The 27327-nt window shown below is 44.8% G+C and overlaps 10 protein-coding genes across 10 annotated transcripts; 7 read left to right on the top strand and 3 right to left on the bottom strand.

Annotated features, from left to right (window-relative positions):
• Positions 1 to 112: 112 nt before the first annotated feature.
• On the top strand, positions 113 to 1818 carry TRUGW13939_02054 (uncharacterized protein; the record flags this gene model as incomplete). The annotated part of the gene is made up of 7 exons (XM_035485250.1): positions 113 to 164; positions 227 to 318; positions 395 to 658; positions 718 to 933; positions 987 to 1331; positions 1402 to 1536; positions 1600 to 1818. Coding segments are annotated over 7 exons (1323 nt in total), but the record flags the coding sequence as incomplete, so codon positions are not given.
• A 3372-nt stretch (positions 1819 to 5190) lies between these two features.
• On the top strand, positions 5191 to 6249 carry TRUGW13939_02055 (uncharacterized protein; the record flags this gene model as incomplete). Its single annotated transcript, XM_035485251.1, has 1 exon — positions 5191 to 6249. One exon carries the CDS (start codon positions 5191 to 5193, stop codon positions 6247 to 6249), a length of 1059 nt encoding a protein of 352 aa, XP_035341144.1.
• Positions 6250 to 7540: 1291 nt separating this feature from the next.
• TRUGW13939_02056 (uncharacterized protein) lies at positions 7541 to 9430 on the top strand (the record flags this gene model as incomplete). The annotated part of the gene is made up of 1 exon (XM_035485252.1): positions 7541 to 9430. The coding sequence occupies one exon, from the start codon at positions 7541 to 7543 to the stop codon at positions 9428 to 9430; it is 1890 nt and encodes a 629-aa protein (XP_035341145.1).
• Positions 9431 to 11032: 1602 nt separating this feature from the next.
• TRUGW13939_02057 (uncharacterized protein) lies at positions 11033 to 12183 on the top strand (the record flags this gene model as incomplete). The annotated part of the gene is made up of 5 exons (XM_035485253.1): positions 11033 to 11108; positions 11168 to 11265; positions 11317 to 11348; positions 11401 to 11546; positions 11594 to 12183. 5 exons carry the CDS (start codon positions 11033 to 11035, stop codon positions 12181 to 12183), a joined length of 942 nt encoding a protein of 313 aa, XP_035341146.1.
• Positions 12184 to 13363: 1180 nt separating this feature from the next.
• On the top strand, positions 13364 to 14656 carry TRUGW13939_02058 (uncharacterized protein; the record flags this gene model as incomplete). Its single annotated transcript, XM_035485254.1, has 3 exons — positions 13364 to 13480; positions 13529 to 13799; positions 13863 to 14656. The coding sequence occupies 3 exons, from the start codon at positions 13364 to 13366 to the stop codon at positions 14654 to 14656; spliced, it is 1182 nt and encodes a 393-aa protein (XP_035341147.1).
• Positions 14657 to 15564: 908 nt separating this feature from the next.
• TRUGW13939_02059 (uncharacterized protein) lies at positions 15565 to 17005 on the bottom strand (the record flags this gene model as incomplete). Its single annotated transcript, XM_035485255.1, has 7 exons — positions 15565 to 15754; positions 15810 to 16078; positions 16129 to 16261; positions 16315 to 16483; positions 16556 to 16665; positions 16726 to 16829; positions 16886 to 17005. The coding sequence occupies 7 exons, from the start codon at positions 17003 to 17005 to the stop codon at positions 15565 to 15567; spliced, it is 1095 nt and encodes a 364-aa protein (XP_035341148.1).
• Positions 17006 to 19054: 2049 nt separating this feature from the next.
• On the top strand, positions 19055 to 19990 carry TRUGW13939_02060 (uncharacterized protein; the record flags this gene model as incomplete). The annotated part of the gene is made up of 3 exons (XM_035485256.1): positions 19055 to 19182; positions 19247 to 19612; positions 19666 to 19990. The coding sequence occupies 3 exons, from the start codon at positions 19055 to 19057 to the stop codon at positions 19988 to 19990; spliced, it is 819 nt and encodes a 272-aa protein (XP_035341149.1).
• A 2399-nt stretch (positions 19991 to 22389) lies between these two features.
• On the top strand, positions 22390 to 23460 carry TRUGW13939_02061 (uncharacterized protein; the record flags this gene model as incomplete). Its single annotated transcript, XM_035485257.1, has 3 exons — positions 22390 to 22467; positions 22658 to 23259; positions 23319 to 23460. The coding sequence occupies 3 exons, from the start codon at positions 22390 to 22392 to the stop codon at positions 23458 to 23460; spliced, it is 822 nt and encodes a 273-aa protein (XP_035341150.1).
• Positions 23461 to 24174: 714 nt separating this feature from the next.
• On the bottom strand, positions 24175 to 25356 carry TRUGW13939_02062 (uncharacterized protein; the record flags this gene model as incomplete). The annotated part of the gene is made up of 4 exons (XM_035485258.1): positions 24175 to 24944; positions 25019 to 25172; positions 25225 to 25273; positions 25337 to 25356. The coding sequence occupies 4 exons, from the start codon at positions 25354 to 25356 to the stop codon at positions 24175 to 24177; spliced, it is 993 nt and encodes a 330-aa protein (XP_035341151.1).
• An 849-nt stretch (positions 25357 to 26205) lies between these two features.
• TRUGW13939_02063 (uncharacterized protein) lies at positions 26206 to 27128 on the bottom strand (the record flags this gene model as incomplete). Its single annotated transcript, XM_035485259.1, has 3 exons — positions 26206 to 26868; positions 26932 to 26999; positions 27059 to 27128. The coding sequence occupies 3 exons, from the start codon at positions 27126 to 27128 to the stop codon at positions 26206 to 26208; spliced, it is 801 nt and encodes a 266-aa protein (XP_035341152.1).
• Positions 27129 to 27327: the final 199 nt, after the last annotated feature.

Below are 27327 nucleotides of genomic sequence, written 5' to 3' on the forward strand. Positions count from 1 at the left end.
GGTGATACTAAGTTTCATCTGGCGAAAGTGTATTACAAGATCAAAATCACCCTCAGGCCCAATCCCAGGTCCGTGGGCCGCGCGATTCACGCGGCTTTGACTTTTTAAAGAGGTCTACTATGGCACGTTTCCCATAACCAGCCGCAAATTGCACCAGAAGTATGGTACGCAGATAGTCCCAGCATATTAATAACTTGAGCCATTCATCACTAAATCAAATACCCAGGCCCGGTGGTCCGTATTGCTCCGAATGAGTACAGCATTGACGATCCCAATGCTGCAAAAGTGATATATGGCAGCGGTAATGGATATATCAAGGTATGTCAGTCGCTCCTGGCAAGGTAGCCCATAATTATTATACAGTAATAGCCAACATTGATTCGCAACGAAATAGTCCCCATGGTATGAAGCAAGTGGCAACCCCATGAACCCCTTGCCTAGCCTATTCGATGAGCGCAATCCTCGTCTTCACTCCGCTATAAGGCGTAAAGTCTCCGCCGCGTATTCCATGTCAAGTCTTGTCCAGTCGGAAAGCTTTGTTGATGATTGCACATCTTTATTCCAACAACGACTGTCTGAGTTTGCACAAACGGGTGAGTTGGTTGACTTGACTCATTGGTATCAATGTTATGCTTTTGACGTAATCGGGAATATTACGGTAAGCTAAATGCGCCCATCTTGAAATTCACAAATCCATTGCTAACATTTTATGCAAAGTTTGGGAATCGGTTTGGATTTCTTGATAAAGGAAAAGATATTCAGGGCATCATGGCATCCATTTCTGGATTTTTGAAGTATGCCGCAAGGGTTGGGATATTCCCTGAATGGCACAAGTACCTCTTCAAACTCTTCATAAGGTCTAAGAATCTGAATGGGATGGCCCACGTTCGGTCTTTTGCCAACGAAAACCTTGAGGCACACTATACAAAATTAGTATCCCGGAATAGCAACACTGACACTTCAGAACTCATTGATTTTGTCAGCAGATTCAGGAGATGGACCCAAGCAAGATAAGCAAAGATGAAATTGCCCTCACATGCAGTACCAATATCGGTGCTGGCTCGGACACTACTTCCATTAGCCTGTCAGCTACTTTATATTTCCTTACCCTCTACCCTGAGACTCTGCGCAAACTACATGGTGAAATTGGAGACATGGAAGCACAGAACTCACTCTCCAATCCAGTCACGTTTCAGGAATCTCGTTCTATGCCGTACCTACAAACAGTAATAAAAGAAGCCTTGAGGCTACACCCCGCGACTGGGCTAATCCTGGGGCGCGTTGTGCCCAAAGGTGGTACGAGTTTGAATGGTACATGGTTTCCTGAAAGAGTAAGCTAATTCCAAAAAGAAATCACCTTCTAATATCATGGCCGCTCGCTAATTAGTGTGCGTGTAATAGAGTGTCGTTGGAGTCAACCCATGGGTTGCTCATATAAACACGGAAATCTTCGGTGTCGATGCCAGTGAATTTCGTCCAGAGCGATGGTTGGGTGACCCAGAAGTGGTTAAAAAGCGAGAATCATATTTCATGAGTGTAAGAATGATGTCTCTCTTAACCTTTTTGTCAGAATATGCTTAGCTGACTTAAATACTAAAGTTTTGGATGGGGTCTCGAACATGTATTGGGATAAATATAAGCGTCATGGAACTCTCAAAGATCGTTCCACAGCTAGTTCGCGCTTTTGGTTTTGTTCCAGAGAATGGCATACCAGAGTGGAACACGGAGAATGTTTGGTTTGTGAAACCCAAGGACTTCGAATGTCGCATCAAACCCCACGATGGGGCTTGTATACGTAAGGAAGGCAAAAAACGATAGTATCTGGAGGGGCTTCCGTACTCTTTATAATAGTAACCCCGGTGCCGCATGGATTTTGTTATAACATAGAGATATCTCAAGCAAAGGCATCGCACTATATTATACGTAAAGAATTATTACTTTTTTATTTTTTTCAATTCCTATTTTCTCTATAAGCTTTCGTAATTGCTGTAGCTTGTTCTAATAGATTTTATTACTTTTTGCTTTTCTTTTGTAAGAGGCTAGTCGACGTGATCGTGGGCACCGCGGAGCCCACGCTTGTAGGTAAGAGAGTTAGAAAGTAACGTCAAAGATACTATCAGTCTTATTACAATATTAATCGTCACTCTTCTATATTATTAAGGTTTCTATTTTGCATAGGGGCGTGCGCGAAACTAAATTATCTGATCCTGCTTCGGTTTCTTGACTTGTAAGCGACGAGCGGCCCTGCGGTGCCTTGCTGCGTCTCCACAGATTCGGCCGTGACACCTTTATAAGCATTTAATAATTTCTATCTTCTTGTTAATTCTTTTGTCCTTTTATACAGCTAAATCATATAAAAGTCTCTATATAACACCACTGTTATTAATTACCTAATTCAGTAATTGCCTTCCTAATTAGGTAATTCCGTGGACTTATGCCTTTGTTGTTTAACAATCCTACACCCCTGACCTTGACGACGGCGCTAGAGTTGCCTTCTACAGTGCTCGCTTCTTGCTTTCTTGTTATAATTTCTTCTTACCACCCATAGCTTGCCAATAAGAGCATTTGCTTTTCTCGAAGAGTAGCAATGTCAGGATTAATGGATATCTCTATTAAGGAAATAATATCATTCCACATATAAGAGTCTTTATAAGATCGCTCTAATAATATATAGCTTTAAAGTGGAGCCCGACAGCGACGCAACTCCGCGCAGGAGCACGAGCATCCGCGTAAAAGGGCCCGAATGAGCTGCAATACATGCAAGGCCCGCAAGACCAAGGCAAGTGAGCCAACTACGCTACAATTGAACCGAGTAAGAGCACATCAGCTAACAGGATCTCGTGAAGTGTATTGGAATTGGTGAGTCTGGGTGGTTTCTGTCGTGCCAACGTCCGCAAGCAGTCGACTAAATACTCATGCCATTCAGAAACCGGGACGTGTCATTACTATAGGTCCCTTAACATCCCGTGCGAGGTGAACGCCAGGAGCAGGAAGCGGCCATTTTACCGAGTCTCGGCCGAGGCCTACGAGCACTCTATCAAGCTCCTTCGTCACTTTGTGCCCGAAGACCAGCTCCCGGAGCTCGATGTCGAAAGTATCCAGAGTTTCCTCCGGCAGCTCGACAGAGCATCGGACACGATACCATATCCTCCGGCCCCGACCGGCAAGTTGACTGTAGAAAATGAAGACACCGCTGTTCTAGTAGACACGGGAGGAACGAATGAGACGATGGAGGTCGATGAACACCCGATGCTACAGGAAGAACTGGGCTGCATGCTGTTAGACTCCATGGGAAAGTATCTTATGTTTCAAATGGCTGCACATATCGCATTGAGACTACCTTGTTGTTAACGAGATCTTAACAGGTTACGTCGGCGCCAACTCGCCCATTCGCTGATTCAACTCCATACACAGGGAGACACGAGACCCATCATCCTGCACAGACCAGAAAATAATTACACCACTCAAGATGGGCCTACTCCCACCAATACCCCCCAAAACTATTACCGGAAGCCGGCGGGCGTTGGTGTACCTCCCTCCACGCCAGCTCTGCATGGCCTACGTAGCTCGATTTTTCGACCAGATCCACTGCACTTAGTGGTTCTTCCCCGCTGAGCAGTTCTATATACGTCTTGATCAGACGCTGGAGGACGGCGGGGCGTCGGCCAGTTCGTCGTGGCTATGCGCTCTGTATTCCATCTTCGCTATAGGAAGCATGCGCGAAGGCGCCGTTGGCCTCTGGCCCCGGGATAATAGAATCCAGGACGCCAAATCATCACTCGACTACCTGTCCATAGCGCAGGATATATCTTCCTACGTAGTCGAGGAGGCCGACTTAGATAGCATCATAGCATTCAGAATACTAGTGCGTGAGCTCACCCTGAGGAGTCTCGAGTTGCGAGGCCGGCTCGGCTAACTCCAGAATTAGAGCCTTACGGAATAATCGTAGCTGCTAGAGGAGGAACTCTGTTTAAGATTGCGAATGAGAGTCATCGGATCCTTACTCTCTGACCACCTTCCGGTGTCTTCTTCAGTATGAGAGCCTTCATTGAATGGGTGGCAAAGCCTGAGAAAGGAGATGGGAGAATAATTCTGTGAGATATGACAATGGCGTCCCAAGGCAGCCTGACGAGGCATTCCCAGAATTACCTCGCTTTTTCTTGCCTCTCAACAACGATTGGGCGTAACTTCGCTAGCTGCATGGGCGGTGGTGGCGATGGTCTTTCCTATAGTAAGCCCATAATTTTGTGCCCAGTTGATACTCTACGTGCCTTACGGGCTTGAATAATGGACTAGAACATTCTTTTATTCTAAAATCAAACTGTGCGCCACTTTTCTATTTTCTAATCTCTATTCAAAAAGAGGATCTGGGATGACTGGCAAATTCATGGCGCCTGTGTTCACCACTGCTTATCATATCATCGATAAGCTCTAGCATAGATTGAGCTAGTCAGTTTGAAATATATGAATGGCGATAGATCAATAGGTGGATATTTCCACGTGAAGAGAAAAAAAAGTAGAACATCCTTGACGAACGAGGATGAGGAGATTCTAGATCTTTACAAGCTTCTTGAAGATCGACAGCTTGGTTCCTTGGTAATAGAAAGATTAATTACTTGACTTCTGTGAAATATCACCGTGGAACATTGGGTGTATCTGTTCTAAAGAAAATAAAATAGAAAAAAACAAATCGCGTCCAATTGGAAGTGCGTTGAGCGAGGTGATGCGAGTGAGAAGTATTAAATGTTTCCCGATAGGGCTGACGACGCCATTTTTCATAGACCAGGCAGAGGCACAAATCCACTGTTTCTCGATGATCCGCCCAAGGTCGTGTTATTAAAGTGCGTGGATCTCGTATTTTCCGGACCCCACCCGTATTCCTGCTGATCTCAGCTCTGACTGCTCTCCATTCGATTGCAAGCGAGATTACTCTTGTCTAGCAAAACGTCTAATTGGAGTGATGGTCACGATCAAAGTCCAGATTCTGTTAATTGCGTCCCTGTCATAATGAGGTAAATAAGGAAATTCTCGTGATTCCCCTGGCTCTAGTGCAGCCTGTGGCGATGATCTGCATTGCCTCGTATTGCAGTCGTATAAATTTCGGTATAAATAAGCTGCGCGGTCCTGGATACACGAAACTCAACGCCACCAAGAAAAAATTGCTTATATAAGTACAAAAATCATTTCACAATGAGGGTTTCACCTCTCATTCTCTCGCTGCCTGGGCTAGTTTCTGCCCAGACAGGCAAGTCGGTGTGGAAGAAACGCCTCACCGGCGCAGACCTCGATACCTTCCAGCGCTGGTCAGTCGCTGGCACGGACCTGGGAATCCCGTATGTGCTCGAGAATGGCGCCATTGGTTTTCTTTTCGGCGACACGTTTAATACCCAATGGCCCGAAGAACCCAACAACGACTGGCGGGCGCCCGTGATGCTGCGTTCGGCCATCAACCCCGGCGACGCGAACGGTATCGTCTTCGACTCTGCAGCAGGTGTGGGAGGCAATGGAAATGCGCCTGAGATCATGCACAACGGCCACCGAGGTGACGATGGCTTCGGCACGTATGAGATCTCGGTCATTCCTAACGATGGGATTGGGTTCCCGGAGACTGGCGACCAGATCGTTTCGTACATGAGCATCAAGGACTGGACGGCTCCTTGGGCGACCAACTACGCTGGACTGGCCATTTCGACCGACGGAAATACCTTCACGCGCCTTGATGTCAAGTGGCCCAACGATGATGCCAACTCTGACCCATTCCAGATGTGGACGATGCAGCGTGACGGTGACTGGGTGTATATCTTCTCCGTCCGCTCGGGTCGCCAGCAAGGCCCCATGATGTTGCAGCGAGCGCCATGGGATCAAATGGTCAACCAAAGCGCATACCAGGGATGGGGTTGGGATGGCAACAACTGGGGCTGGGGCCGTCCTTGCACTCCGATTCTCCAAGGCAACTTTGGCGAGCCTTCGGTGCGCAAGCTGAGCGATGGGACCTGGGGGATGAGCTATCTAAATCTTGACACGAAGAACATCGTGACTCGCACAGCGGCGGGGCCGGACCAGGCGTGGTCGGATGAAACAGTGCAAGTCTATTGGAACCAGGAACCCTTTTTGTATGGAGGATTTATTCACCCGTGGTCCACGGCAAATGCAAGTGAGCTCTATCTAATGGTTTCAAAATGGGCCCATGATCCAACGACGGGGGCTTCGACGGCTTACCATGTGAGCCAGTATGTCGGTTCTCTCTGAATAATTATATATATGTCATCATGTCCTTGAGCTCGCCGCTAATGTACGTACATTGAGCCTAATCGGGGACGGTGCTCGTCACGGCTAATTCAATGTTGATAGGCTGGATTTAGAAAAATCGAATCTAGACTAAACCAACACGCGCATATAAACCTATTCATGAAAGATAACCCTCGAAGATACAAGTTGACTCATATGTTCGGATCGTTCGTCTTTTGAGTTTTAAAAGCCGTTCCACGCTGTATTAATTTAAAATATATCTTTAAGTAATATTTTTAAACCAGGTACTTATCAAGTACTTAATAACTAATTAAATTAAAATGTGAGGTTTAGTCTCACTCACATGTGCTTTCAAGGGTGTTGGCCCATATAATCAGCTGTTGGCTGATTATAATAGCTGTACTTTTTATGTGCAGGCCAGGCCAACCACTAATTAGTTCCTAACAAAATTAATATTTAACTGATTAATACTCAAGAAAAATCTCTAAGTGAGCTAAATAAAAATTATATAAAAATTTTATATTTATAAGCTTGTGCGAGCTAATCCTACCAATTGCACGTGCACATGTGAGCGATCCTTCAACACGCCGAGTTGAGAATTCTGGGTAACTCTGCGCTTATACAGTTGGAACCTCGATTACCCACTGACCTCCGCCTTTTGAAAATAAAGTTTGGCAACCCACTAATTACTAAATAACGTACCTTCCCCGGAAACTTACGGCCAACCTCGTTCTGACCACTGCCCCGCAAAACAATAATATTAATGTGGAGTGTGGAGAAGCTGCTTGATAATCAGTCATTTCTTTTGCTGGTTTCGTCAATCTCTCGCCATCTCTATCTCGAACCAACATTACCCTTGTCCCTCTTACGTTAGAAACTCGTCTTGTAATAGGTGCTTTTCCTCATAAACAGTCCTATGGCTTCCCGACCCCGGGTGTCTCGAGCCTGTGACCGCTGCCGGCGACAAAAACTGAAGGTAATGTTGTGTACATCATGCCGAGCTTGCAAATCTTCCTATATGCATGCCCGGGTCACTTACTCCATCTAGTGTGACAAACATAGGCCGTGCACCCTTTGCGTACATTCTAATAGCGAATGCGAGACGAGCCGGATCCTACTTCAAGAGAAGACTACAGGGCGCAAAAATCGTACGAATTATGAAGGCCTAAGCAACCGTGCTTCTAGACCTCTGCAATCTACCACGACTCTTATCCGATGTCAACCTACGTACAGTGGCCATAAAAGACATACCCCAGTTGACACTAGTCTCAACTCCATACAGCACAGCGGGATGGCGCCAACAGAGAACCAGCACTTCGGCGTTAATATGTCCAGCTTGGAATTTGCCCGCAGCGTATTTGGTGACGAAGAAGACATCGGTCGTTCTCTGACCTGTGGCTCAATCCCCGGTGATATAGAGTCTGTCATTTTGGACAGCAGTAGTCCTTGGCGCTTGAAAGATCTGGAACTGCCACCTGAGCCGATTATGCCTCTCCTGATCGAGGCGTACTTCCGCCGCTTCCACTGGTACATTCTTCTTTTCCACGAACACTCGTTCTGGAACAACACTTACAAGGTGTACTGTCAACCGACTTGGCGGCGGCGGGATCTATCCGATGTAGTCACTGTTCTAATTGTCGCGGCCCTTGGCCTTCAGTCAGTGTTGCAGGACTGTAATTGGCATGGACACAATACTTTTCGAATTCATTCCATCAACCATCGTCAATTACTACTAGACCTGGTTAGTGAGGTGCGTCTTCATCTGATCGACCTCCAAGCCAACCCCCGCATTGAGGCGGTACAGGTCAGCATTCTGCTCTCATGTTTTTATATGTTCCACAATTCTCCAAGTCTGGCTTGGAGCACATCAGGAATGGCTGTAAGAGCAGCCTACGCTCTCGCGTTGCATGCCAAAGCTCCGGTTAGTCAAGACCGGATTGCGGCCCAAGTCCGCTACCGATGCTGGAACCATATCACAGTTGGCGACGGTTTCGTTACAATGGTCTACGGAAGACCGGCCTCCGTCGATGCAGCATTTGCAGACCTACATGAGCTTGAGCAGACTGATGATCTTACCATTCTTCCTGCCCTACTAAACCTTACGGGGTTTAGTGAATGTAGCAATATTACCTCAAAAGTGACTTTCCATCAGATGAAATTTAGGCTCTATGATATTATCCGACAGGCCTTGAATCGCTTCCGGCTTCTCCGGCCTAGTCAGCCGATCACAAATGATGATTTGGTAGCAATTTCACAAGCGATAAAAGACGTAGAGGCTTCTCTAGCCCGGTGGCGTGAAGAGCTTCCTTATCTGTACAATTTTGAGTATTGGAGCGAGGCGGATCGATGGGCGCGACTGGAGTACTCGCTGCAGGATCGGCCTGCAGATATCCAAGAGCATGCGGAAATAATTATTCTCCAAGCAGCCATGCTGCAATTGCTATATGATGGTGCAGTCATCCTCACCCATAGGCCTTTACTAAAATGTCAAGCGAACACAATGCCTTTCTCCGGCTTTATGGTTGATTTGATGCAAAAATCATTGGATGCTGTTATACGTGCAGCTCTTCGTATGTCGTCCTTTCCGGTTCACAAGTTTGAGAAGCATTTTGTGGTTTCTATAGTCTTGCACTACCTCTTCATGGCAGGCGTGATCCTGTGTATCGTTCCCACCAGTCAGCCATTCACCAATACTGCCCAGGAGGCAAAATCTGGAGTTGTGAGGATAATACGTGCTAGTCGAACCATGGCCCAGCATAACCGCATTGCAAGACAAACTGATATGTTACTTACCGAGCTATTGAAAATAGCAGTCCAGCGAGAAACAGTGGAGGCTTTGAATACCTCGGTGGCTGGGTATCAGTGGAACGAGGCGGAACCCCTCTTGGAATCAGAAATGTGGATGACCAAGGACGCTCAGCTCCCTTTGGAAGGTCCAAGACAAGTTTCGCAAGCCAACACTGCGCTATATCAACCGGATAAAGGGTTGATTCACTCAGAGTTTAGCATGGATATACCTGAGCTACTTCAATCTTACCATACACTTGACAGAGGAGCAGCAAGGGACGAGCTATCAGATCAGAGCATGTTACCGAGTGCGCTGTTGCCACTGGATCCTCATTCGGTTTTTGTTTCTGAACAGTTAGATGATATATTTGGTAGTCTGCAGTCCTCCTATTGATAGCTGACACCATCTTCTCATGATTCGTTTTGGTGGTCATGCAAGGGGATAAATCCACAATGTCAATTGCTGCACATGTATAGAACCACGCTCCATGGTAAAATTGGCAAGGGTAAGGGTGTTTATTTAGGTGATATATCAACCTATGAGCTTCATTCTAGGATCTGTGAGAAACGGCAACTACCGTGATCTTCCTGGTGATCAAGTTTAGAGGGATACGTAAATGAGATATTATGAACTGATTGTACTAAGCAATAGGTACTGAGCGATATATCAGACTATAGATCATCGATCCTCCAATGGCTTCTCTGTCGTCCATATTTTCCACAAAATTGATGGAGCCTCTGCGGCCGGTCTACCTGAACCGGGCAGTATATGGGCTCCATAAGCCCTCTCGGCGCTTATATGCTCTTCCTACTAGGCCAACACCATCGCCAAATGGTCCTGATGCTTGTGAGCTACCGTTACATTATGAACGTGGTTTTGGCGTATACCGGCTCGACTTGAGCAGGAATAACTTGCTAAGACAGTGTTTTAGCTAGTGAAAGCCGTATACTAGATAGCTGTGCGCTGAAATATCATCACGCTCTGAATATGTTCCTGCATGTGTTGTCGTCAGTCAACCAGTCGGTGGATACTTCCCTAAGACCTACTTACCCATGAATTTGTCTAGTTGATGCACGCAACTCTAAGTCGGAGAAGACTATCGAATAGAGGTCTCCATGGCTCCCTAGCCAGTGCTTGTCGCTTCCCCACTAGCTTGAATGTTCTTGACCGATTAAGAAGGCCATCACCAGAAAAAGGACAAGACCGGGCATTCAGGTGCTAGAGATGCGACTAGTATATGAATCGATGATAAGAGTAATCATTACCACACTCAGTATGACATGTAAGGACTAATTATGCCACGCACACCTATCACTTCTACTTTGGGTGTACAATATCTCAAGATAATCTCAGTGTAATAAAAAATTTTATTTTTAATAATAATGTTTGTGTGAGCTGGCTTAGAAAGCCAGGAAACGTTGCCTTTTCAGGCGGATACACCGTTCTACTGGTACTTCTGTGTCCATAGAAAAGTGTATTGAATCGTCTGTCACCCCTAAACAGGTGGCCCTATCCGGCAGGTTCGACTGCAACCATCCCAACAATTTGAATAGAAATGTTTGTATAAATTAAAATTTGTGTTGAGACCATGCGCACCCAAAGCGGGAGCAACTCCATACCCCCGCAGATTTCAACTTCCCTCTACGGAGGCCTATTATAAATAAATTTAGAAAATATAATTAGTGTGTGGAAATAATATGTATTAATTTCAGACATTTTGAAAAAAAAACCGAATTTTGGCAAGCGTATAGGCCTCCATAGGTACGCCTAGCCAAGAGTTCGTTCCGGCGGGTTCATCCCGGTGGATGGTGGTTTAATCTTAGCCCTAGTTCAAGTAACCTTAATCGTGACCTATCAAGTTACACTTGCCAAAAATGGAAGACGCTACTTTCATAACCGGCGGAAAACTCGGTGGGCTGTGATGGATTAAAAGTACAAGTATTGCTCCTTTCCACCACCAAATCGACGATACCAAACTGACATTAACCAACAAATATGGCCTCTCGTCAACCCAGAAACAGATTGACGCTATTTGGCAAGGTTGATGCGGTGCTTGGTATCTGCTCCATGGGTATGGAATTCCCGTCAGAAGGAGACAAGTCTGTATCTTCAACTGATTATGACCCCTAGTTTCGGCGGTCGTTTCTTCTATTATTTCGGGCGCTTTTCGTGGTAAATCTGGCGCAGATACCTATCATCATCACATTATACAAGGAGCAGTTAAGAAGGTCAGAAATCCGGTTTGACGAAAATGCAGAAAGTGTGACTGATTCAAGCAGTTGATGACCAGATATACCCCGCTTCAGCTGCAGTATATTCCTGGAAGATAATACTGTCAAGTACTTGAAGCTGATATTTACTAGGTATCTTCTTGAATCATCGGATCAGATATACCTGAAGTACTGTAAAAGGAGCCAGGTCGAGCCGAATTTTGTTTCAACCGACCAGGGTGTGAAGGGTTTCTGGATCGGAAGCCCACGCGCTAAATATGTTGGGATATATTTCCATGGTAAGTAGCACATGTGATTGAAGATATATTCTAACGTATTTTGATAGGAGGAGGGTTTGCGGTGGACGGAACAAAATCACATATAGATCTTTGTCTTGAACTACAAAGAAGTCTGGGTCAAAATGGGACCAAACTTGCTTGGTTCTATTCTACCTACACATTAACGCCTCACTCAACTTATCCGACACAATTCTGCGAAGCAGTAAAAACCTTGAACTACGTTCTACAGGATCTCGGACGACATCCATCAGAAGTCATACTTGCAGGTGACTCTGCAGGCGCAAACCTCTGCTTGGCAATCTTGTCCCACATGACGCATCCGGCCACAGGTGTGCCTAGATTGATAGTACAAGAACCCCTCAAGGCACTTGTCCTTATCTCGCCTTGGGTCTCCTTTGATCATAATTGGCCAAGCGTGCGGCGTAATAAGTATAAAGATATTGAAGCGGCTGATGCTACAGCGCTGTGGTCTAGAATTTATCTCGATGTCAACCCAACAAATCATTACATCGAAGCTGTTCGTGCTCCGGAAGAATGGTGGAAGGGGGCAAAGGTTCAACACACACTAGTTCTTGCTGGAGAAGATGAAATTCTTGTGGACCCAATTACAGCTTGGGTCCATAATTTTCAGGTATGAGCAAGCCCCAAACGGTCGACAACAAAAAGGAGACTTACAAAGTTTAAGAAATTCAATACAGAAACCACTTTCGTAATTGGAGAAATGGAATGCCATATCGCCCCTATAATCTGGCCAATGTTTGGTGATAAACATGAGACTCATCAAGTTAGGGCATTGAAAGATTGGTTAAAGGCAAAGCTGCTTTGACTTATAGATATATGGTCCAATATGCATCAAAATTGGCCACCAGCTTAGCCATGAATACCAAAGCAGCCTCGGAGATTTAATAATAATAGTGTTATTAATCAGAAGAAAAAGACCACAAATGAAAAATGGATTTTTGCATTCTTGGTGATTTGACTTGCTTGAATGAAATTCAGGTTCAACTGATGAGACCACCATGTATCCTGCTTTGCATTGAGCTCGCAATAAGCTATATCAGAACCACATATACTTAACACAGTGATAACTTGTGCATCGCATTGCATGTTTGCTTTTAGTTTAATCACCTTAGCTGTAGTACTTGATCGTAGCCTTCTTATGATTATATAGACAAATGACAACCAATAAAAAGTCTCGACAAAGATGAGATCTTTTATTTCTAAATTCCAGCACCGGCTAACAAGACACCAGGACAATCGGGCGAGTGGAGTGGGCAATCAAAGCCTTCGCAGACGTGAAAGCCAGGAGAGGGGCGGTTCCTGCGTGAATCGGAGGGACCACGGAGTTTGGCCGTCCTGTGGAATGCAGGCGAGTGGCGAAAGGCGAAAATCAGAGGCAGAGTGTGTGGCTTTGAAAGACTTTGGGGAGACGAGAGAGTGGAGGCCCGCTCACTAACTTCCAGCCATCGGGGCAACTATACCCCGCGTTTTTTACTTTCTTAAATTATATCCGTGTTGATCGCGGAACGTAGTGAAGCGATTATCATATTATTGCTATTACTGGATAAAAAGAGTCTTTCTAATTAAGGTTCCCTGATTCCGGTGGAAGGCGCGTGACCAATCGGATTTAATGCAAGGTCAATCAGTCCCAAATTCCCCAAAGTAATAGTTTCAACATCATGTTATACATGATGTCAAGAGCCTTTCTTCCTATATTTAAGGGAAAGATGCGCCCCCATGGCCGATAATCCTTCTGTAACCTTGAAGATTCAATTCAGTCTAATTGAGTGTCTCTGACTATTGCAGGTTCTCTAAGCATGTCTCTCTCCATTCAATCCCGGTCTATCTACCATGGCCTCCCAGTCTTCCCAGGGGAGCTAAAGGGCCTCTCTGCCATTGTAGCTGGCGCTAATGGCATTTCTGGTGACTATATGGTGAGTTGTTCCATTAAATCTAAGGCCATTGGCTATTGTTAACTTCAGACTCTATGGTCGCAGCTCCAAGTTCTTTGCGAGTCACCCGAACGCTGGACAAAGATTTATGCTCTCTCCCGGAGACCTCCGAATAAAAGTTGGCCAGCGCACGTCAAGCATATTTCTCTGGACTTCATGGATTCTCCTGAGAAAATTGCCGAGCAGCTTAGGCTGCATGAGGTGAAAGCGGACTATATTTTCTTCTTTGCCTACATTCAGCCGCCACCAAAAAAAGGCGGAAGTATCTGGAGCGCTGTAGAGGATCTCGTTCGTGTTAACGGTGAGTTTCTACTAGAAAAGTTATAGTGCCTGCAAGCAACTTTATCTAACATTCGTTACGCAGAACAGCTGCTGGTGAATTTCTTAGAGGCACAGGCGTTGAACAATTCGATTCCGAAGCGCATCCTTTTGCAATTGGGTGCAAAATACTATGGCCTCCATTTAGGCCCTGCAAAGCTTCCTCTAGAAGAAGCAGACCCACGAGTATTTTTGGAACCAAACTTCTACTATAATCAAGAAGATTATTTAAAGGAATTTGCGCAAAAACACAATATTGGATGGAACACAACTCGTCCTGCGTTCATTCCGGGAGCAGTCACTGATGCATCCATGGACCTTTGCTTTGCATTAGGAATATATGCTACTGTCCAGAAATACCTAAACCAGCCTCTAGCGTATCCAGCGGGCTTCACATCTTGGACGAACGTTCAAAACCTGTCCAGTGCATCAACAAACTGCTACCTGGCGGAATGGGCAGTTTTGACTGGAGCGGCTGAGAACCAGAGCTTCAACGCCATTGATGGCGCTCCGTTTACCTGGGAAAGATTCTGGCCCCAGCTCGCCGATCGGTTCGGATTGGCCTGGACCGGACCGGACTTGAGTGAGAGTGCAAGTGCACAGTATCATGATGTGGTATTATCGACTTATGACCCTCCACCCCGTGGATACGGGCCGCGAAGTAAGGCTCAGGTCAAGTTCACCTTAACGGAATGGGCGAAACGTCCCGAGGTTGCAGAGGCTTGGAAGAAAATTGCCAAAGACAATGACCTACGAGACAAGGAGCTAAGAGACACAGACCGAATTTTTGGATTTATTGATCTGCTTCTTATGCTTCCCTATCCCGCTGTGTATAGGTGAGTGGCGCCGGACCCCCGACCCCCCAGGACTAGTCCTTTCATTTTACATCTCATTCTCTAACGTATTTCCGGAGCAGCGTAACCAAATTGAGGAGGCTTGGCTATTTTGGATTTGTTGACACAAATGAGTCGATCATAGAGGCTTTGGAAAGACTTGTTGGTCTGCGTATGATTCCGCAATTTTGATATCTTGTTCTGCGATCTGTCTCTCAAGCAGCGGGACTTTTCATCTTCTGACAGTTGACAACGTTGAAATTATTCATTCCAATCTCCGCATCGCTGGCTCTTTGGGGAGTTTCTAACCAGAACATGGAAATGGGCGTCCGCGTCGCCTATTTGATATTAGGGTTAGGGGTTTCTTTAATGGTTAAAGCTCCTGTTATGCTTGTGTCGTCTATTTGTTTTGTTTTGCGTCTCCCATTTGCAGTTGGGGCCATAAATATACCTGGATACACAAACAATCATATGCATAGATGAAAGCAATCTAAAAAAGAATTGGTGGCTACCCCGCAATACGATAAGGACTATTAGGAAAGGGGTTCTAGACTGGTACTATGCGTATTTCCTTGTAGGTAGACATGCGCTGGCAGAATGCAGGTAAGCTTTGTAGTTGCATAGCCATGTGTACAGACCTCTTGCATGCATTTACACTGCTAGATCAAGAAGATTTATAGGGATCCGAACCTTACAACTAGTCATAATTTCATCTATGACATACATCAGACGAGGGGCCGCGGCTACCCCTATCATGCTAGTTCCGAGATGTGGTCTTATTAAAGACCTCCAACTCTGTATAAGCTGTGAAGATGCTCGTATTCAGAATAGTCGCAGTGATATATAGTCCTATGGGAGACTGAAGGCTGACAAAAAGTAGGTTGGCTTAGTAGGCACCGATGTTTAACCAGCGATTCAGGCTGTGTCTACAGGCCTGTGCTGGGCTCGTCGCTTAAAAAACCGCTCAATCAAGGGCAAGCAGACACAAAGCCAGAGAATCATCGCACAGATCCACCCAATCCCAAATGCGTATCCTTTGGTTCTTTGGAACCGAGGTGCCTCGGAGGTTGGAAACATGAACTGCTGGGAAACAGTTTCAACAGCACTGGAGGCGTTTGTGAGTCGACCGGACTATAAGATAATCAGATATAGGAACTTACTATCCTACTGAAATCATCAGAGATGTGCTCAGAGCACGCAGTTGCTTGTCACCACCACAGCAAGAGTTCAGCCAGGCACTAATTAGAGCGGAAATCGCCCCATAAGCACTGCAGAGGTAGTAGACAGCCATTATGAAATGATCATTGCTGGACCAAATATAGAAAACAATGTAGGCGAATAGTTGAAAAAGACCAAGCACTAGAATTACCAGAGGAGGATTCTGTGTTTTGTCCATGACCAACGCGCTCAGGATCATCCAAACAAGTTCCTAGAAGGTCATGTAAGTAAGGAAGTATAAGTTGAGCAGGAAATACTCACAACACATCCGACCACTGTAGGCAAGTTGTTGATTTTCTCAACGCTGTATTTGGCGTGACCGTCGACCTTCACTGACTTAAGGTACAAGGTCATCCATCTCTGCAAGTTCACACCGCAGGTGCATTCCATTGTTCTAATTACAGTGAACAAATTCGTCCGCGGTAATATAGATTGAGAAATACTTACCCCCAAGCGATGCAGAAAGCCCACAGCTGCCATGAAGTAAGAATTCGTTTCACAGCGCTCAAGTCCCAGGTGGCTTTCATGGCATCGCGATTTTCGTTTGCAAGACGCTCAACGCACATCTCACGTTCCTTTTCCGTCATCCACCAAGGCTTTGTGGACTTTGGTTCATCTAATCGAACGATAAATCGTTTGCAGCTGAATTTCAAGGACATATTGGGGTGCCAGGGTTATTAGGACTTACTGGGACAGCAGAAGAATCCCAGTATGGCGACCGGGACACTAATGAGGAAATCAAAGATAAACACCCATCGCCAAGACGCCAAGCCAAGAGTGTGGTTCATATTCTTGTATCTAGTCAAATATTAGTATCATTGAGAGAATGCAATCTTTGTGCAAAATGGATGTACTTACAATCCAGCTTGGATATAGCCTGAGAACATCTGTCCTCCCACCGAGGAAAACATGAAAATTGTAGAGCGTCGACTAATCTCAGATGTGCGGTACCAACTTCCAATCTGTACTGAGCAATCAGGACAACCCCTGAGATGGCGAATGAATGGCAAGCGCTTACAATGTAGAATGCGCCTGGCATGGCGCCCGACTCGAAGATACCCGCAAATAATCTGAGAATGTATATCGTTTTGGCTGACTGCGCCTTGTACATAAACAAGACAAAGAGAGACCAGCACATTGTGCAAGCTGGTAGCCAATACCGAGGGTGGATCGTAGTCAATGACATGGTAAAGAATGGACCGCCAATGATAATTCCGATATTAAAGTAGGTTGTGAACCAGTTGAGCTCATTACCCACTAGAGACGAAATTTTTCAGTCGATCGCATCAAAAAAGAAAAAGAAAAAAGAAAGAAAGAAAGATCGGGATAATTTACTAAGGTTTAGATCCTCTTTCATCCCCGAAACATATGCGTTGGTCACATTAGTTTGATCCTTGAATATACATTAGTCAAAGCAATATCGAGATTGAAAATGGCATTTTATACCAAGTATTTCACGAAGAATGTCTTTTCAAATAGGTTAGCATGTAAACAAAGAAAAGATGCGATTACCAGGGCCGTCATGCCAGACAGGTGTACAGCAAGATGAAGAAATCCAGTTTGAAGATCAACCACCTTTCCTCCTGGCATGTGCCAGGTTCATGCCAGTGGAGAAAGCGCCGCAAGTCCCCCTCTTTCTTGGAATTCTCGATTTCATGCCCGTTGGCAGAGCTAATCTTCGTTACAGTATCTTTCTGGGTCGCCATCGTCTTGATCCAAGGTGATCGAAATGATTCGCAGAGCTTGACAATACGGAAAGAAGTATTTGCTTTTGGGGTCCCTTTTATAAGTGATTTTGGGAGAGCACGAGCCGTTATGGATTAACGTTCCAAGATTCCAAGGAGTGGAGAGAAGCAGGTCTAGAAAACGCCAAATTGGGGACCTTCGCAGGCGAATACATACAGCGGAGTGTCAGAAGCATTGGCACCTATTTGGAAAGTAAGCACTAGTAATACCTCCTTCATGTTACAGACTCATATAAATCTAGTACGCAGTGTACTACCTATCTGCATTTAATATAGCTCGTACTCTTTTAGGCATTGCCTCACGTAAATGTCAAAGAGAGAGCTCATCAATTGTCTAACTTCAATTCTCATTTGCTTGAGTAAGCCACGTATGATATGAGCAGTGTGAAATGGAGCATTTTATTTTTTGATCTCACATTTTGGCATGGTAGCCGCCGTGATGATCATTTTCTCGCTCCAAGGCAAAACCACATTTGGCCTAGCAGCGGCCGACAGGACCCGAAGGTCCTCAATCCTTTGAGCCTCTTACTAGAGGAGCTAGGCGCTCCCCGGTCAAACAAGCACGCGCCGCTTTTCCAAGTCTGCATCGATCATAGACAAGTGCTACAAGAACAATCAAATTTGGGCAGTTGCAGAGTTAGTGATGAGAAATGGCACGACGCTGGCACTGGCTTCGACATCTCTCTACAGATTACCGAGTTCAACAGACGCCTCGCTTAGCCTGGGATTACAGAAGCCAACGTACACGCTAAAACAAATGCATCTTGACGACGAGGAATTCTATGAATCTAACAACCAGTACTTTCTAACAGGAACCTCCGAATATGTGTCTCGCTGCTCATGTTTGTATCATCTGCAAGGCCCGGAAAAAAGCCTGCGACAAAGCTTTACCACGGTGTGGGTCTTGCTCCAAGCGAGGTTGGCCCTGCTCGTACATAGAGCTTCGAAGGGATGGAAAACCTTCGCCTAACGCGGGTCTCGCGGGGTTACTCCTGGGTTCGGAGTCGCACATTTCTGAAGGCAATTTCGATGCCATACCCTACTTTCAGCTCTGTAAGGTTCTTCGACAAACACATTTGTCGGTGCCAAGGATTGGCGAATCTTACTTTCGAGAATTCCACCGTACTCTCCCTATAATATGTCCCACTTTGTTCCGTGAGGCAGTGGCAAAGTACAGGGGTATATCGCCTCCAGCTGACTTTTCAATCCTTCTGCTGGCTTTGTGTCTTCTCACGTGGAATCCGTCTACCAACAGTTGCAGTCAACCCAGCCCCACTTTCTTAAACGACCTATATGTCACAGTTCGGATCCTATTTGCGAGGGTCCAGGCCCATCTCTGTGCATCGACCCCTCTGATTCAAGCAAGTCTTGTCATTGCAGCGTTCGAATATGCCTCGGGTCAGCCTCGTGCTGCAAATATCACGTTGGGGACATGTGCACGAATGATTTTGTCAATTGGCTTAAACATCGACAAGATCAACGACTTGAACCTATCTCCACGAGATCGGAGTACGGGCCTCAGAGACCGTGAGAGTATTAATTTGTGGTGGAGCGCCGCAATATTTGAAAGGTACTGTCTGACGACTAGTCAATGGCAATCCGTCGTCTTAGTATGCTAACTTGAAACTGAACAGAGTCATCCTATGTGACATTCCTGGCTGCAAGCAAGCACCCATCTTGCGATTTCCGGGTCCCGAGGCCGCACTTCCTCCCGACCTTTCGCCCGAGGAAGGTCATTCTGAATCTATACATTTCCCTTCTCGTCCAACTTTAAGTGAGCTGGAGGCCAAGAACATAAGCGGATTTGGACGCCAAATACAGGTCACTCATCTGCTTGATCATCTCCTCTCGATTTTGATCAATCCTGTGACCAACAAGCAGCATCATATAGCGATTTTACAAAGCTTGGACCAAAGGATACAGATGTTTATGGCGGTCCTCATTTGTGATTGTGACCATGAATGGAGGTATTACTGTGGAGCAATCGGAATTGCAACGAGGTTAGTCTAATTGATATATTCTTCGAAGTAAACATGATTGCTAATGACAACAGAAGCCTGTTCTTGCTGCATGAACATATACAGACGCTACATCCTAGTTCTGATATCAAATGGCTGCAAAAGTGCTCCGTAGCTGGCCTTGGGTTTGTGACAAAAGTTATGGTCGATGTTGCACACGATCATTTGGAACGAGTCACCCCTACTAATGCTGGTGCACTACCACTATTGTGTGCATATAATCTCCATGCCGCCATCAAGCAAATCAAGTTTGAACAAATTCAAAAAAAGGCTAACAATGACAAAGATCATAATGCAGATTTGAACTCTCTATTAGCTTTAGATAACATTTGTTACCAGAGATGGTGCAAAAGACCATAATTCACATTAGTTTAATAATTTCTTCAGTAATTAGCGTGGTATAGACGTTCCATTTCGAAATTTTGATACTCAATCTCTGTAGAGCAGCATAGTAGGCTGGTTCATTCGCATCTACCTTCTATTTGAAATTATGGGCTTTCACTATTCTCAGCTCAATCATAATTATATTTGAGGCAGCATCGGGTATCAACTACGGCTAGGTTTTTGATCATCTAATATCCTGGATCTCAAGAGTGGCTTATGTGAGGGCACGATCAGGTGAATCACCGGCAGGAGCAATCCATTCTTTCCATAGATTATGCGATATATGTGATATTCTATTTTAGACACCTCTAGTTCCCCCTCCCTTCTTTTCTAGCGAGGCACAGTTAAATGTCAGTGGATGTCTTGGAGATGGCCGACATAGGTCTCTGCAAGTACCTGGGCCCGGCAACTGTCTAGAACCACGTCTAATTCTAGGTGGTGTTAGACCACAGTATAATAGATAAGTCCAGGATCGATAAAAGGAAAACAACTACCCTAGTTATCTCGGCAGCACAGATAGCCACTACTCTCGCATATCTTCATCAAAGGATTCGCAGATTGATTCATCATGTAACCAGGGAACAGTGTCTCACCAGGATATTCTATCCAACAAAGAGTCTTCCAAAGCACATGTTAACTTAAAAGGATTCTATGCTAACATATATCAGATAAGAGAGGTATTACAAGCATAGAACAACACCTTGCTGACATTAAGTAAGCCATCTAGTTATTAATCTTACCATCTGAAAGATTAGTATTATCACAACTAAATAATATCTATAAAGGCTCATCCTTTATTTAGCTTAGAAAATAGAGGGGGTAATACAAAGACCACCAGGACCGGAAAATTTGGCTCTAGGAGCATCTCGCTCCAGAGTTTAAGGACAATTCCTAGGTCGCTGATTACAATATCTTGAATGAACCATGTGACCCCTTGCACTACCGCTTGCCGGGTTTTTACGTGACACCTTTATAAGAATTTAATAATTTCTATCTTTTTCTAGTAATTTCTAATAATTCTTATTGACTCTTTTGTCCTTTTATACATCTAAATCCAATAAAAGTCTCTATATAACACCACTGTTAGTAATTGCCTAATTTAGTAACTACCTTTCTAATCAGGTAATTCCGCGAACTTGTGCCTTTGTTGTTTACTAATCCTAACACCCATGACCTTGATGACGGCGCTATTATTGCATCGAAACAGATTATGGTCTTCTACAGTGCTTGTTCCGTGCTTTCTTATTATTATTTCTTCGTACTCCTTTTATCTATTGCTTTACCTATTCATTTACTTACATAAATACTTACTTAGACCTTTGCCCAACGCTTTCCAATAAGAGCATTTGCTTTTCTTGAAGAGCGGCAGTGTCATGACTAATATATATTTCAATCTTTATAATCTAAATATTTACTCGAAAATAATGGATGTTAAAGGTATAGCATAATGTCACATATGAGAGTCTTTATAAGATTGCTCCTGTTATACATAGCTTTAAAGATCTTTAATCTGTAACTGCTATACTATGATACTTACTCGTTCTAACTTGTAGGATATTATAGATTTTATAAATAATGCTGGCTATAAACCTGCCCTAAATGCATGTTTTGTTATCTATTATCTATGACCTCTTGGGTTAAGATTCTATATGGATGTGATGTAATATATGCCTGTGAAGGTGTCTACTCAGCATTTGCCAATCAATGTCAATACTAAAGCGGATCATGGGTTAAACATGGTACTATCTTGGGCTATGTCTCTAATTGGTTACTCTCTGTACATTAAATAGTTAAGTAAATATGAGTCTTAGTAATCTATATCTATATTGAGAGTGTGCTTGCCTGTCTTCAAGAGTCCAGAGTGGAGCGAGGATCGTCCACTTTTTATATTTATTAATATAATATAACAGCGAATATACAAGCATAGACTTACCTTATAGCTGTAATACTATATATTATACAGAGAGGCTAGGAAATATGATATATAAAATATGAATTTATGTAGTATTGGGTGATAGAATAAACTAATTACTGGTTCCTTGATAGAGGAACTACTATCTAAGTATCTGTGCAGTTGGTGGTAAAATGTACCAAGTGACTTTCTGCGGACTTTAGCAATAGTATATGGGTCCTGTAGCTTACATAATAGGTACCACTGTACCTTAGAAGTTTATCAGCCCGGCTAACTCCAGAATTAGAGCCTTACGAGCCAAGCAATGTGCTACAGTGTAACCGCCTATCTGAATATTGGAACGGCCGTGAGAATCGGCTTCTCGCTAGGATTACACCGAGATGTTTTACTGAGAAGCAAGAGGCCCCTCGAACGGGAGCGGAGCCGACGCTTATAGTGAGCCATCTAAATACTGGATTATGAAATGGCCAGCCGTTTCGGTTACCCCTGGTCTGTCATTGATGATGCAGTCTTCATGAACACCCCAGAAGCTCCTGGGAAAGTAAGTAGCTGAATTACCAGATGAGCAGAAAGGCATGCTCGTCGATTAACTACCGACAGATACCAAATACTCCGTTGAGCTACCAGGAGCTATTTGTTAAAGTAACCCGGATGATCAAGATATAAGCTACGAATGTTTCTTAGAGCCCGCACACGTAAGGGGTAGGTTACTAATAAGCCTTGTCACCAAGTCCCTGGCGTCACTAAGGCAATGGTACGCCAAGATCCCTTCACACCTTCAATGGGACTCGTCGCTCCATCCTCAGCATCGCCGGGCCGTGTCTCTGTTACACTTACGCTTCCTAGCAGCCATAGTCTCTCTTACACGCCCGTTCCTCTTCTTTTCATCGGCCAAGTCGACAAGTTCTACGACATCGGCTAAGAGAACGCTACACGAGCAGATGAGCAACACCTGCATCAAGGCCACCGAGGGTGCCGTGAATATACTACGACGCATGCGTGACGATCAGACACTATCTAGCCTGGTCCTTTTCGACTGCCATTTCATAGGGGAGGTCATTGATGTACTTAAAATGGCGTTTCAGAAGCTAGGCAGTACGGAGCACCAGGTTATGCTTCAGTTCTGTGTTGATACTTTCAGCGCTATGGAGAGGATCGGCTGGTGCGAGAAAATCTTTCCCGAGGTGGAGATATCCGTCCAGGAAAGTGGCGTCCTGCTCCCACGGACGATGAACACCACGCGACCTCCTGAGCTAAATCTGTGTACAGTGGGGCCTACTGATCCATTTACCAGCGGTAGCGAAATGGCCCCTTTTTTGAATCACCCTGAGCTGTAAGATCCTGCACATCCTACCGTACCTCAGTGTTTGCCACTAACGTTCCACGTCTTAGGGGCTGTAAGGGCTCCCAGTTAGATGTCTTTGAGACTTTAGATCTTGAGGCCATTACGGGACTAACAGGGGTGTTCGCTGATACACCATTGTCTGAGTCACAATTCTTGTTTGATGATCCAGGTAGAATACAGCAGGTGTGATCGATCTCTATAAATGGGACAATCTAATATTGAACACCTATCAGTACCAGCACCCATAACCATGCATTCCTGTAGTTTTCAATATGATAATATCCGAGTGTGGTTAGTGTAGTTAGGACATATCTTTACATTCATACTGACAAGTAGCGCTCAGAGGACAAGGCCGCTGGGACCGGCCCTAACAATAATAACACATTCCCTCCATTAGAAGGTATTATGAAGAGCCACGAGTAGTACTAGAAGAGAGGATCAGGTTCATAACGAAGCCAATATGCTGCAATCCACATATATCAGGCGCTGCACGCCACTCTGCGCTTGTCGAACCGACGAGTAACAGACTATTAGAGACGAATGAACTAGGAAAATAATTTTCTCCCTACAAAGTCACGTAGGTGTGAGGCTCGAGTCAAATCAGTATTTCAAAGTCTCACATATGGAATTACTGGCCTCTCTACATTTTACTATTTACTCTTATAGTGGGCTGAGCAGTCCCTGCTCATGCAATGGTCAATAAAATATAGAGGCTGAGCTGTAAACCGCAATGCCCTCGGTTCTCATTCCTCAGCTCCAGCACACTCCACCTACATGCTCTAATTACAATATTCAAGGACATACTAGAATTAGATATCTTCTACTTTAGAAGAATAGAAGAATACTGCGCCATCTTGGCATTAACCAGAAGAATTTAAAAGTCATAAGTCCAAACCTAGATATCTAAGAGAGATTAATAACCGCTCTTCCAATCAATTTTCCTTCTCGCATATCCTGAAATATTGCTGATAGCCCATCCATTTGCTCCTCCCGAACATGAACCTTAACAATTCCCCGAGCAGCAAAGTTTAGCACCTCAGTGGCATCAACACGGTTTTCAACAGCCGAACCTAGGATTCTAAGTTGCTTCGATACCATAAATGACGGGGAGGCGGTGGCGATTGGCTTTTGTGCTCCTGCTGGGAGTCCAACACAAACAAGGGAACCACCGTACCTTAAGAATCGAAGTCCCTGGCTGTATGCAATATTTGCGGCTGTGCATACAATAACAGAGTGAGCTCCCAGATCCTCAGTTAGGGATTTAACGAAGTTTGAAATTGCCTCCCCGTTGTCATCAAGAGGAAATTTTGTAATATCCACAAAATGCTCGGCGCCCAATTTCTTGACGAAATCTGCTTTTTGGCCGTGATCAATTCCGATAACTCGCAGACCCAGTCCTTTGCTGGCAATTTGAACTGCTAGATGTCCCAGTCCCCCGCCTGCCCCAGAGATGACAACCCACTGGCCTGGGATAGCTGTGCTACGCTTGAGAGCAGAATAAACTGTAAGGCCTGCGCAGAGTAATGGAGCGGCCTGAACAGACTCCACTTCGTCTGGAATCCTTGTGACATACGCTGCAGGACGCAAGAGATATTGCTGAAAGGTACCGGGAGTGTAGTATCCTGATACTTTCTGATTAAAACACATATTGTCTAATCCTGCATAGCACGGTTCTACATACGACTCTCAGTAAATCAACGTGGCCACGCTGTCAACATGAGAAATTAATGTAACTGCAGGAACATACCGCAGTTTCCGCAAGCGCTTGCAACCCATTTCACACCAACTCTATCCCCAATGCCTAGTCCAGAGGTTTCTGCCCCTGGTCCAAGTCGCACAATATGGCCAACCCCTTCATGTCCTCCGATCTGTTCTTCTGGAGTAGGTGGAAGGCCGTGCCACTGTCCTCTGTTTAGTTGAATCGACTATGTCCGAATTATGGACAAGACTTACGCTATTTGTCATGATATCCAGGTCAGAATGACAAACACCCGAGTGTGTCCTGCAAAAAGTTGTCAGTTTATGTATGTATTTGATCTCAAGGAGGTTCTTTTTTATTTAAAACCAGAAGGGGGGAATTCCCATGGGGATAGCAAAACATACAAATTGATTAAAACTTCCCCTACTCCCGGCACAGGTATATCAACCTCCAAAATTCTGGTAGACAATAACCCGGGCTGGTCATAAACGATTGCCTGTTGTTTTGGACATGGTGTTGAGGGGCTCTACCATCCTATTTCGGAAAAAATCAAATATTGAAAAAGAAAATTAGAGAGCATGACAAAGTGTAATGACTTGCTGATATGCATCTAGCAGAAGTATGGCTTAGATATATAACATTTGAATTATCGGCTAAACTCGCAATCATTAATGTATTTTCTACCTAGGCTAGGGATAACTGCATGACCAGAACAAATCCCCACACTTGGATTACATTTGTTCAGATCTCGGCAGATTCGGGATTCCATCGGAAGTATCGAAGCGAACCATTTGCATTGTGCGACATCCTTCATCCGAACCCAATGATGAAATTGCGGTGATCTTAAAAACGTTGCACATATTTCATATTATTAGGACTAGTTGATATTATTTATCTACAATGTTATTTGATTTCGCTTATTTCTATCTTTTATTCAATCCTTTACACCGCTCCCCGTTCCCCCTCCAGGGTTCTTGCATAGACCGGAGTCCTCCGCTCTCCTACACCCTCTCTTTATGAACCCACGATGGTAGCAAGATTCCTATATTTATTACGCTAACGAGTTGGGCGGGCTATCCGGTCAATAATGACTTGCTGTAAACATAAAACTATCTCCGCCAAGTTTTGTGTAAAAGATTTATAGTTATAATTGTTCTGTGTATATCAAAGACTGATATAAATTCAGTGACGAGTATAAAAGGCTACATGTTTCATATCCGTCCAAGTGGGATGTATCAGTGCCCGTGAATTCCGGTTGTTCCATCCCAAAGTGGAACATCCAACGACAGAGATGGATCACTCATCATATGATCCTGACCAAGTAGCGGTGCCCTCATGTCCTCTTCTTTCACCTGCTTCCCACTGACAGGATGAAGATAATGGAATGGCACAACCTTGGTCTGTGGCCATAGGTTCGTACGCTCGACTAGTTCATCGGGACCCATGGGGTCCTCCGGGTAGCAATGCTTTGGAAAGGGAACATATTCGTCCCGGGTGTGACTCCATCCTTTGTCAAAATCCGCATGCCAAAACGGCCAATATCTGTAGCGGAACAGCTTCCAGACACCATTCTCCTTAATGTACTCATTCTCATAGATTCCTGATTCCCACCACTGGACTAAACCTCTCGGGTTATCCTTTGCGATGCTCTCGTGGGTGCCGGCAGACATGAAGGTCCTCATCCTTCCCCAAGCGTGTTTCCCATCTTTATCAACGTCGATGATATCTTGAAGCATTGCGTGGTCAAGCAAGAAGCCATGAATAGGCCCATTGCGCCCTTGAGTAAATTTTTTTGCGAATCGGTCGATAAAAAGACGGCGGATACCTTCTTTACCTCTGTAACGCCCTCCGTGGAATTCAATAAACGCATCGGGACAGTCGGAGAACATGTCGACAACCTGAAGAAGTAGATCATTAGCTAAAACTGAACAAATATTGACTTGGGGGAAGCCGAAACACACCTCCTGATACAAGCATTTATCGAGATAGTATCCGTATTTAAAGTGTAATTTGCGTATCTCTGCCTCAGCTGTCTCACATCGCATGAGTAACTGGGACAAGAGTGGATATTGGGCTGGAAAAACTCACCACTGACACGATAAATTTCAGCCTTCACAGCTGTCAATTCATCCTTCAAAGCCTTCAGATCTTCAGACATGATTGCTCGTTCACGTGTGTTTATTTCGTTTATTTCTTGACTTTTCTTGGACGGGTAGCTGGGTGGGGCGTACTTTTATATATATCGTTTCTCTTACAATATACATTGACGCGATAAATGTGGAGAAGCTTTTTATGATATCGGAAAGAGCTGCTGTTGTATGGTCTCGGCTGCACGCCGTTTCGGTATTATCGGCTGG

Source organism: Talaromyces rugulosus, chromosome I (assembly GCF_013368755.1).
Source record: "Talaromyces rugulosus chromosome I, complete sequence".
Classification (NCBI taxonomy): domain Eukaryota; kingdom Fungi; phylum Ascomycota; class Eurotiomycetes; order Eurotiales; family Trichocomaceae; genus Talaromyces; species Talaromyces rugulosus.